Source organism: Engraulis encrasicolus, chromosome 18 (assembly GCF_034702125.1).
Source record: "Engraulis encrasicolus isolate BLACKSEA-1 chromosome 18, IST_EnEncr_1.0, whole genome shotgun sequence".
In the NCBI taxonomy this organism is placed as follows: domain Eukaryota; kingdom Metazoa; phylum Chordata; class Actinopteri; order Clupeiformes; family Engraulidae; genus Engraulis; species Engraulis encrasicolus.
In genome coordinates this window covers 13,492,325-13,504,519 of record NC_085874.1, presented here as the reverse complement: position 1 = coordinate 13,504,519, position 12,195 = coordinate 13,492,325, and the positions used below count along the sequence as shown (strand labels likewise).

The following is a 12,195-nucleotide window of genomic DNA, read 5'->3' as shown; positions in this document are numbered from 1 at the left end:
CTCCAGAGAGAGAGAGAGCGAGAGAGAGAGAGAGAGAGAGAGAGAGAGAGAGAATGAGTTGCAGTGGAAAAAGATGGGGGAGGGGGCTGTATACAAAGCAGACATGTGCTAAACAATCCTTGTTTGTGTTTGGTGTGTGTGTGTGTGTGTGTGTGGGGGGGGGGTGCTGTCTGAGTGTGATCGCCTGTCACTGGTGGTGGAGAAGGCAACTGGTACAGTGTGTAGCTGTACAACCAGTACAGAGGACAGTACAACCAGTAAAGGCCAGTACAACCAATAAAGATGCACACTTTACAGCAAGTACAAATGCTTGATAAGATCTTAAAGATGGTCAAGATCTAAGTTTGCAACAGGCACAGTGTACGCAGGATGGAGCAGAAAAGACGGCACTTATCCTTTTCGTCAAAATTACACTTAGCTGAAACTCTTATCCAAAGCGACTTCCAGTTATTTACAAGGTCCTTGTCCCTGAAGCATTGTTGGTTTAGGTGTCTCTCTGAAAACCACTTCAGCCATGGATGGAGGTTTTAAGGGGCTCTAGGTAGGATTAAAAGTTTAATTCATCACTGTCCCGAGTCAGCCGATGCTTATTGAGTCATTAGTAAGTGAAGAATGACTCTCGCAACCTCTTTCGTGGTCCACTGTCAGAGAACCCCAAATGCAACTTTTGGCAGAGCGGTCCAAGCGAGTGTCGTGGGAATCAATTCTCATACAAAAAATCGCTTTACATACCTTAATCAGATTTGTATCAATTGCTGGCATTCCGTGATGAAACACATTCTCACAGCGAGTTTATTTTAAGAGCATTTCATCATGCCTGTGTTCAAACCTCCAGTCCTCTGATATTAAGACCACTTCCCTTGCCAGTAGGCCATGGCTGCACATTGTTCTTTTCCTTCCTACTACCTCCTTCAACAGACAACTCAGGGTGCAGCACAAGGCTTTTGAAATCTTGTCAAAAATCTTTCCTCAATTAGGTATTTCTTTGGCTTGCTTGCCTTCATTATGCCAGGAGGGGTGAAGAGGTAGACAGGGAATAGTTGAAAGATGATGTAGAGACTGAAAATGACCTCGGGCCAGAATCGGGGCCGGAATCAAACCCGGCTCTCCGACTTAACAGTACAGTGCTGTTTGAGCCACAGCCAAGGCCAGGCTTTTTATTCTAGCCTTCATGGCAACTTTTGGGGTCTACAGCTGGTCCTGTTATGATTACTGTGAAGGCTTACGTTATCGAAAGAGCTAGGCTGCATGCCATTGGACTTCTTTTCAAGCTTGAAAAGGACCTCTGAGTCTGTTGAGAGATGTCCAAGCGCCAAAAGGTTGCATAACATTTAGCTCTTCTGGTAACCATGGTCTAACCTGACTTTTGCCACTTGGTATCACGATTCTCATTTACAAAGATTTGCGCAGCAAGGAGGGGCAACGTGCTAAGCAGCCAATCACTTGAGCGCATCTTTTGAGTGACAGCAGCTTCCAATCAGTCACAGTGATCCTCCGTCTCTGGATCAAAGATGGCACCCATTCACTGCAGTACCAAGATGAAGCTGATGTAACAGAGGCCAACTAGCTGGCTTCGCCGCAGAACCTCCCTCCTGAAGCCTCATACAGCATCCGTAGTGCTGAGTTATCAGTGTTAGCGGTATCATGCTGCACCTCCCATTCCCGAACTGGAGCGTTGACTGTTAGTTGGCGGGTTCAAGAGTGGCGAACTACCGCAAATCACCTCGGTTACAGTCATCCCCCAGAAGTCAGTGCGACGTCTTTGCACAGTATATCTATCCAGAGGGATATCATGGTAGATTGCGCTGTATTGTTGTAATGTGGATCCAGCTACCAGTTGTAGCAAGTATAGGGCCTTCCTTTTGATCTGTACAGTATACTGGAGTACACTTTTTTTGGACAACACTTCTTCACTTGCCAATGCTGGCCAGCAGGCCTAACTTTACTATGGCTTTGCTTAATCTGCTCTCCACATCGAAGGGGTAGATAACCAAAAAACGCAGAAAGACAAACAAACACAAACACAGTCCCAATCATCCTCAACGGGCCTGGCGGTGTTGGAAGGAGGTCATTTAGTAGTGTTATAACGATACACTCAACTCACAATTCGGTTTGTATCCCGATTTTTGACTTATGGTTCAATACACCCCACAATTTCTGAAATTTATCACATTTGAAGCTTGGAAGTACTATCACATCAAATTATATATAATATACAGTCCCAGGAAAAAAGTTTGTACACCCTTTGAAATTTCTTACCTTTCTGTCAAATAGATCATAAAACATGGTCTGATCTTCCCGGAAATCTCAAGCAGGAACAATCAGAGTCTGCTTTAACTAATTCCACACAAACATTTACATGTTATCATATTTTTATTGGCCATAAGGCTATAACATTCACAGGACAGCAAGGCATAAGTAAGTACACCCTTGCATTAAATAGGTTTTAACCCTCAGTTAGTTGCAATATCCTCAACCAGACTTGTCCTGTAGTTGCAGATCAGATTAACAAAACAATCTGGATGTATCTTGTCTCCCTCTTCTTTAGAGAACTGCCTCTCGTCAGCAAGGTTTCTGGGATGTCTGGAGTGCATAGTTTTATTGACTTCATGCCATATAATCTCAATTGTTTTTAGTCAGGGCTTTGACTGGACTATTCCAGAATGTGTATTTCATTGTTATGAAGCCATTCTAATGTTGATTTGCTTCTAAAGTATGGGTTGTTGTCACATTTCAGCACCCATCCTCTTATGTGCTTCAACTGTGTGACAGACTTCCTCACATTTTTTTCTGTAAAATATCACAATAAACTTGAGTTCATTGCTCCACTGATAATAGCAAACTTTCAAAGGCCTGAGGCAGCAAGGTAGCCGCATATAATGATGCTCCCGCCACCATACTCATAAGTGGAGATGTAACCAAGAATAACTAAAAATGGGGTTCATTCTGCCAATCTAAAATTAATGGGGTTTCTGTCCAAAAAAATATTGCTGCACCTTTGAGGTTTGCGAAAAAGCATTTATATGCTTCATAAAATTACTGCTAAATATTCTGTAGACCAACGTTGAAACCAAAGTTGAATTTTTCAGGGGAACACATAGTATCATGTTTGGAGGAGAACTGGAGAACCACACCTTCACCAAAACATCATCTCCACCTTTGAGTATGGTGGCGGGAGCATCATTATATGCGGCTACCTTGGTGCCTCAGGCCCTTGTCAGTTTGCTATTATCAGTGGAACAATGAACTCAGAAGTTTATTGAGATATTTTACAGAAAAAATGTGAGGTAGTCTGTCACACAGTTGAGGCACACAAGAGGATGGGTGCTGAAATGGGACAACAACCCATATTTTAGAGGCAATTGACTTTTGAATTGCTTCATAACAATGAAATACACATTCTGGAATAGCCCAGTCAAAGCTCTGACAAAAAAACATTTGAGATGATATGGCATGAAGTCAAGAAAGCTATTCACTCCAGATATCCCAGAAACCTTGCTGAAGAAGGGCAGTTTTCTAAAGAAGAGGGAGTCAAGATACATCCAGATTGTTTTGTTAATCTGATCTGCAACTACAGGAAACATCTGGTTGAGGTTATTGCGACAAACTTAGGGTTAAAACCTATTGAATGCAAGGGTGTACTTACTTATGCCTTTCTGTCCTGTGAATGTTTACATCTTATGGCCAATGAAAATATGTAAACTTGTAAATGTTTGGGTTGAATTAGTTAAAGCAGACTCTGGTTGTTCCTTCTTGTGATTTCCGGGAAGATCAGACCATGCTTTATGACCAATTTTGACAGAAATGTAAGAAATTTCAAAGGATGTACAAACTTTTTCCTGGGACTGTATATGGTTGTTTTCTGGACTGAACAAAACTATGAAAGGGCGTATCACGATAATGCCTCCTTACATCACGATACAGTATCGTGACTCTGAGTATCGGAATTTCTCGGTTCGATCCAATATCGTTACAGCCCTAAGTGTTACACGTTGACCATAATATAGTATCCACTACGTGCATAGGTATGGGAAAAATGCCCTCCCAGCATGAATCATAAACACCAGTTACATCGGCACATTTCAAAAGACTTTCTTTTTGGCATTACTTTATGGAAAGACGTGACCCGGGGTAAGAGGTCAGGACTGACGTGATCGCAAGGTCAAGTTTACGTAGATTAGACGCTAACTTTAGCTGAGCTTCTGTGAGGATATGCAATGTTCCCCCTTCACATAAAACAGCACACATAATTACTGTGAAGACCCTTAGCAACGGGAGTGTGTGAGTGTGTGTGGACGTGTGTGTGTGTGTGTGTGTGTGTGTGTGTGTGTGTGTGTGTGTGTGTGTGTGTGTGTGTGTGTGTGTGTGTGTGTGTGTGTGTGTGTGTGTGTGTGTGTGTGTGTGTGTGTGTGTGTGTGTGTGTGTGTGTGCGTATGTGTGCGTGCGTGTGTGTGTGTGTGTACAGGTAAGGGGGGGCAGGGTCCTTCGTCCTTGGGGGGTGGGGGTGGTCAGAATTAGATCGCCAATACATTGTATAAGTGGGGGTGGGGGTCTTTTGGATGACTTTATCCCAGGCCTGATCAAGGCTATCAGCGGGCCTGTGTATGTGTGTGTGTGTGTGTGTGTGTGTGTGTGTGTGTGTGTGTGTGTGTGTGTGAGTGAGTGTGTGTGTGTGTGTCTCAGTGTTTGTCGTCCACGTGCGTCATAATGTCGTGAGCATGCGGCAGCTGCCTCTGTTCGTCACACTGAGAATCCTCCGCTGGATTCCAACCCAAAGCAGGCAGGCCTGTGGAATGCGGCCCTGAACACTCAACACTTCCTTAGTGCACAAATCCACTCCTCCTCACACCCCTCACCAGACCGCACCACTGGCCCAACACAGCACCCGTGTCTGGGCAGGACTCACTGGCACTTTTATGCACGATTGAATGATTCCATTAAAATCGCCCAGAACCCTGTTTCTTGACAGTGTCGTTGTTAACCAGCTAGCAACTTGGAGAGTTCCCAATGGGTAATTGTATTGCAAAGAAGTAAGTTGCTAACTTAGTTAGCAATGACACTGTGGAGAAATGCACCCCAGCTTCTCTTTGGTTATTATGTGTTTACATCATACAGAAAGATACATTAGCAGAGCAGCTCAGTGTTACAGCAGATCAATGTACCGGTAATTTGCAATCAGCATGCACCAATAGGGTGACTGCTGAAGGGCGTACTTACAGTATAATGCAATATAATAGCCTACAATATATAATACAGTAAAATATAACAAAATGAAAGGCTTAAGTCTTTGAGTGTAGGTATGATGCAATTCTCCAATCCAAATAAGGTGCACACCGTTATAGAAGACCTCAAGGAGTGAGTGTCAGGTGCCCAGATCTATATTAATGTCCATGTCCTCATATGCATGTACATAAGTGTATTATATTCATTATATACCATGTTTATGCACTTGGGCGTCAGACCTTGCTGGCTTTCAATGCACTGTGATTTGTGACTGAGGTGTTGCATGATTAGAAGCTTTTCCTAGTTACTGGAGGGGATGCATTCTATTCACTCTCTAACTCTAACACACTCTCTCTCTCTCTCTCTCTCTCTCTCTCTCTCTCTCTCTCTCTCTCTCTCTCTCTCTCTCTCTCTGTCCCTCTCCCCTGTATCCTGCGTCTCCCCAAAGGAACTCACGTATGACTGAACTGGCTCCAAGATTATTTCATCCCCTGTCTATGACTAATATAGCCACACTTGTCCAGACTGTGCGGTGCCAAGTCTAAAATGATTAGCTCGCGGGACAGCCACTTGTACAGTAGCAGAGCAGCTTGGCCTCGCACAAAGGTCACTCGGGGGTTGTTATAGCCTTAGTTGACACCTGACTATTGGACGATTCATGACCTGCTTTTTCCCCTTTGTTGAATCTAAGTTTAACAAACGCACAGCATTTGCTTTAAATTATTTTGTCTATTGTGTAAACGGATTATATTATATTATATTACATTATAATATAATGTATTACATTGTATTATATTATATTATACTATATTATACAATTGGTGTTAGAAGAGAGATCAATCAAAAATATCTATATAGCGCAATAGCATAGATAAATGACATTCAATGTCCTAAAGAATAGAGAAAAGAGAAGAAAAAAACTATATTATGTTATAAATAATGCGTGATTAACTATCACCAAAGGCAGGTGAGAATAAAGCTGTTTGTTCCTTTTAAAACAAGATACTGTTGGGGCAGTTCTAATTTGGACAGGAAGTTGGTTCCAGCATTTTGCAGCATAATGACTAAATGCCATTTCACCCTGTTTAGACCTGATTCTAGGCACAACCAGTAGGGGGAATTCTGTAGACCTAAGACATCTATCAGGATGATATTGCTCAAGCATCTTTACAATATATTTAGGCCCTAAGCCATTCAGTGACTTATAAACTATCAAAATAGTTTTAAACTCAATTCTAAATCTCAATGGAAGTCAGTGCAATGACCTGAGTACCGAAGTGATGTGGTGTCTTTTCTTTGTTTTAGTCAGAATTCTTGCTGTAGCATTTTGGATTAGTTGCACCTGCCTGAGATGGCTAACATGAGGCAACCAGAAGAAGTTCCAGCTGTGTTAGCCATATAAGGGACATCAGGAAAGAATAACGGTAGCCTCATAATAGTGCTGTTCAGATATACCACTATTCAGACATACCACTATTCAGACATACCACTATTCAGACATACCGCTACACCAGATATGCCGGGTTAGGGTTAGGGTCAGGGTCAGGGTTAGGGTAACTGCATGCACTCTCCGTAAACTGAAAAAACCTGAGCAACGTACAGTAGCACAAACCACAGAAATGGCAGATTTCGGTGGGAAACAATATTCAGACACTAGACATCAATGTCTGAATAGCGGCATGTCTGATTCAAGCAGCATGTAACCCAGCCAAGCCCCCCCTTACATGGCTCGTGCTCCACTATTTCTCTGTGCACCCCCTTTCACAGCCATATGTCTGTGTCAGTGCCCCACTGGGACATACAAAATGACAATTTAACGATAATAGTAGTGATTTTCAGAGATGCAATAGATTATAATAATGCAGTTCTTAACTAATGGTAATATTGCTTAAGTAATTTTTCATTCAATTTGGTGTATATTAGTTATTTATTTCAGTGCAATATTTTTGCTGTTTTGCTATGCTATTCCTGCCAACCTGCCACAGCCCGCAGCCCCCACTTGGAAAACCACTGCTCTAAGAGGCTACAGCAATTCTTTTGTATGATAAATAAAGTTGATTTCATCTAATTTCACATTCAACAACTGTTTAACTCTCCCTGTGCATGGATTATAGTTATCGTCCTCTGCCATTTTCTATGCTGTCAGTCTTGTGCTAAAGGTTTATTCACCCACAGGGTTCAGAGAGTCCCACAGACCAGGGGGTGTTTGTGGTCAACCCAGCTGGCCTTCTGCCGGGGTATGTGGGGTAATAAATGTGTAGCCGACGACATCATCTCCAAAGAGCGTGGCGCAGGGCAATATTCATGCACCCTGACGGCATCAGCTAGTGTTGGTTATAGCCTGTACAGCAGCTACTATTGGCTCTTTTCCACTGCCAGTTTGCTGGTAGGCCTACAGCTCGCCAAAGCGTGACACGGCCGCCACTTTTTGCTTTTCGAATAGGCACAACACAGCTCAATCGCAAAGCAAAAAGTGGCGTCTGAGTCACGCTATGGCGAGCTGTAGGCCTACCAGAAAACCGGCAGGGGAAATGAGGCAATAAGTTTCCTCTATATGCAGGGTGTCCCACAAAATGTATACACACTTTAAAATCCTGCTGTTTGTCAAAACGTAATAGAATTCACACACATCAAGTTATTGTTTTGTCACTACCTGGTCTTCAACTGGCATCCAATCTGGTGCAGACACTGATGGCAGCATACATCACACAGAATTCTCCTGGCATACTTGTGCACACATTGTCATTGGCTGCATTCACTTTCAATGACTGTCACAGGTCTCATAGCATAGACTTTAGACATCAAGTTCCAGAAGAGGCAGTGATAGTGTTGTATTTTTACATTATACTTTGTATTACACTTTGAAAATGAAATGAAATGTAAATTCTACAGTGATTTAAAATGGGTTTACTTTTTTGAATACCCCATACAGCATGCCGGCCCCTAAATCGTGTTGGAGTAAAAGCTTATTTTGTGATGTCTGCCTGAGAGTACTGAAAAGCAGAGATAGCCATATTGGCCACACTGATTTGGTCACAGTGTCACAGGAGTTATGGTTTAAAAATACACATTTTTTAATGTGCTAAAAACACATAGACATGAACGGTGTTATCTGTGTCTGTTGTTTTCTTTGTTATCTGTGTACAGTAATGAGACAACAGTGGTGGTGGGTAGGCAAATGAATGTGGCACATGGGTTCAAAGGCTGGCGATTCAAAGCCCTCAATTCACAGGGGTGTGCATATACCATATGCAGTATATATTATACTGTATATATGAAGAGTTCAGATGCAAAACCCCCTAAGTGCCATATCAGAAAATAATCTTAATTATTTTGTATTTAATACAAAGCTATCATAATTGAATATTTTTTAATTTATTTATGTAATATAACTATTTATATATATTATCAAGTACATGAATGTAAACCAAACCAACAACGGGGTTCTCCAAAAATATAGAAGTACAGGTCTTCAGAAATGGAGTTAGGGGGTTTTGCATCTGAACTCTTCATATACACACTGTATATGTATACACCATTGATACTGAATACAGTCATATGTGTCAGTGGTACACCCCTGTGAATTGAAGACCTCGAACACTCAAGGAAAAAGAAAATGAGGTTGCAACAGGAACAGCTGAAGAGGCATAGAGGAAGGAATGTCCGAGAGTGGGCTGAACTGGGGAGAGTTTTAACAGAAAGCCAACCACAGAGTGTAGTGGAGGTCAACTTCTTATGCACCCAAGAGGAGCAAAGAGCTGAAGTCAAGTAAGCCAGTGCATGTTCCTTAACATCCCACACTACTCCCCCAGTGGTGCTGATGGACATCACCTCTCGTCCTGTGGACTTGTGGACTGAGATCAAAGTAATTGGTTAAAAGGATGTGTTCGGAGGACTGCAGGTGCGTACAATCTGCCATTGTACCAGGGCAACTTACCCATGAGTTCATGTTGATAACAGCATACGTATGTGTGTAAGACATACTATACTGTACTGTATTGTAAAGGTATGGAGACTGCGCTCTGGCATTTTTTTTCTACATTTGCATCGAATAATATAACAATAATTAAGGAGAGTGCCTTCCAAGTGCATGTTTCAACAATATGTCAACTTCCAATCAAACTCTGTATTTTAACACTAATAACTTTTTATTGAATTATTAATCATTAAAATGATCTAAGAATAATAATTATTTACAGGTGGGCTTACAAAAATGTATATTCCCTTGAAATAAGTCACTCAATCAAACATATTTGATCAAAGCACTGAAGCATTTATTATCAAGACACAGAAATAAAGGCATTACACAATATGGTCACTTTGTTATATGATACAGATAAAAATATCTTTTTTTCTGCATTGTGCTTCATTATACATTTTTCTTTTTCATGAAGACACTATGGAACCCCGATGATGAGGTATTATACCTTCATGAGGGCTGACACACCCACGCAGTGAACAGCTTCATTTATTTTTTACACTATGTCCACACACAGAAAGACAGACAGAGAGAGAGAGAGAGAGAGAGAGAGAGAGAGAGAGAGAGAGAGAGAGAGAGAGAGAGAGAGAGAGAGATGGTTGCTAAGCATCACACTCATGCTTCTCACTTCAGTGCAACAAACAGATACATGAACAGCCGTCACCAAAAGTGCACAGAACACAGCCTTATCATTTTTTTTAGAACGTTTGGGGCTTTTGTCAAACTGCACGCAAGGGGGGGAATAAAATAAATAATTACATACACGTTGAACATACACATGGGCAGTCATGCAACAAGGACTGAGGACAAGGCTTGGGTTTCTGAAAGTGCCAACTGCTGGATGAATCTGTGTGTGTGTGTGTGTGTGTGTGTGTGTGTGTGTGTGTGTGTGTGTGTGTGTGTGTGTGTGTGTGTGTGTGTGTGTGTGTGTGTGTGTGTGCAACAGCACTCATGTTGGACTTTTGACATCTGTATAATGGACATTTTTGCCAGGTGAAGGCGAGTAAAGCCACACACACTACACGAATAAAAGGCTGCCATCATGTTTTTGCGTATGAATCTCACCCTGGTGCATTCTGCGTGCTGGTGCGATGCCTTTTTAAGTTAAGGTGTGCTCCTCAAACGCAATGGTAAAGCACTTTCATGCACTTTCCTGGTGACGAGGTTTGCACAGTTTTCCCGGCGTGACTGCGATTTTATTTTGCCGAGGCAAATTTCTGTTGCTAAAAGCAAAAATGCTCTGCTGTGCCCTGACCAAAACCATCCCTAAACCTAACCTGTTCCAGGACGTTGTGGAGCACGCCTGAACGTGCAAATGCGTAGTGCACACACGCGATAGTCAAATCACTGAGTCATCTTTACGCTCTGTCATGATACCATGTTGCAAATAAAATGGCAGTGCTTCAGTCAAACCCCTCAGCACAGTAAAAAACATCATGGTACAAAAAAAAAGTGGACAGAAGAAAACGGAGAAGAAGAACAAAGGATGTGTACAGGGTTTCAATTGGCAATTCATTTTCTTTATATAGAGTCCTGCGTAGACACGTAGAGTCCACTGTCGTGAGGGCAAGAGATCCAGCTAAGAGTTCATTCAGAGTTTATGGCATCAAGTCTGGGAAAGGGGTGGTGGGTGACTGTGCTGTCCCTCACTAACGTCAAGGAGATAAGGCAAAGTTGAGAAGGAAACAAAAAGTGTTTTTTTCTTTTTCTTTGTTTCAAACCAGTCCGTCTGAGTACTTGTCAATGCTAAAATGTCTTTTTGTTGTTTTTATTATTTTATCTTTTTTTTGTCAAAAGATATACCCGCTGACTTGATGTCTTGGTCACATGATGACCGTTTCTGTGTGCAGCAGGGAGTAGGAGCCAAACGCCTGGCTCTGGTTGGCTGGCCTGGCCTTGCGGGCGGGACTTGGGCTTGGGGGACGGCTCAAGACGGGACCTGAGTGGCTGAGCGAGACCTGCTTGGAGCGGATGCAGTGGCCTGATTGGCTGGCCCATCTGGATGGAGGACGCTGGTTGGCTGGCCGGGCGGGGCGCGAGAAGCTCCGCCTCACAGACGCTGGGGACGACTCACGGCTCATCTGTAATGCATTGGCGGTCGGTGAGTATTAGCCAAATAACTTGAGCATTTTGAAAATCCTTTGCATTAATTTCTTGCTTTGTGGCTGTGTGTGTGCGTGTGAGTGTGTGTGTGCATGTTTGTGGGTGTGTGTGTGTGTGTGTGTGATTGCATGTGTGTTGGTATCTGTGTGTGTAGGGAAGTGTATGAGAAAGAATATGCACGCAGTGTGTATGTGTGTGTGTGTGTGCGCGTGTGTGTGTGTGTGTGTGTGTGTGTGTGTGTGTGTGTGTGTGTGTGACTCACCGGTGGTGTGTGTGAGACTCTGCTGGCAGGCGGCAGTGGCTGCTGCTGCTGAACGTCGGGTGTGTTGAGACGCTCCACCAGGACGCCCTCCTCCCGACTACACCCGTGGCCATAGCAACCACTGCTGCTGCTGCTGCGCCTGCGGTGGCCCACCATTGGTCCGTTCAGGATGTGCTCCACCATCCAGTAGTCTGCTCCAGGGTCGGCCCCCTGCACCGCCGCTCTGCCGCCAGAGGGGGCGCCCCACTGCCCTGCTCTGTGCTGCTGTCCCTGGCTCTGGCCCTGGCTGTGACTGTGGGCCATCTTGGGGGAGGGGTGTGAGTGCGTGGTGGCAGCAGTCGCGGGTGTGGGGCTGGGATCCGAGGAGCGCGAGTGTGCGTTTGTTTGTTGTGGTGAGTATGCCTGTGTGTGTGTGTGCGCGTTGTGTGTGTGAGGGTGTTGGTATGACTGCGCGCTGGACATGGACTGTGTGCGCACGTGCGTCTGCGACCGGCGGGTGGTGAGTGGGGAGCAGTTGGGGATGACTGAGGGGGGAGGGGAGGGCGCCACCACGCCCGTGTCGGTCAGCACCTTGCCCTCGTTCTCCTGCAGCATGGCCCCGAACTTGCGCAGCACCGAGGGGCTCCCC

General features: G+C 43.8%; 1 protein-coding gene across 2 annotated transcripts in view; it reads right to left on the bottom strand.

Annotated features, from left to right (window-relative positions):
• Positions 1 to 9,492: 9,492 nt before the first annotated feature.
• Positions 9,493 to 12,195, bottom strand: part of LOC134469053 (serine/arginine repetitive matrix protein 1-like) — a 9,578-nt gene continuing 6,875 nt past the window's right edge. For both annotated transcript variants that reach the window (XM_063223071.1, XM_063223070.1), the window contains exons 5-6: positions 11,568 to 12,195; positions 9,493 to 11,283 (exon numbers count right to left, since the gene is read on the bottom strand). The exon at positions 11,568 to 12,195 is cut by the window's right edge and continues 252 nt beyond it. In XM_063223071.1, coding sequence (XP_063079141.1) covers positions 11,026 to 11,283; positions 11,568 to 12,195 — 886 coding nt within the window. In that variant the 3' untranslated portion in view covers positions 9,493 to 11,025. The remainder of the gene's footprint in view (positions 11,284 to 11,567) is intronic.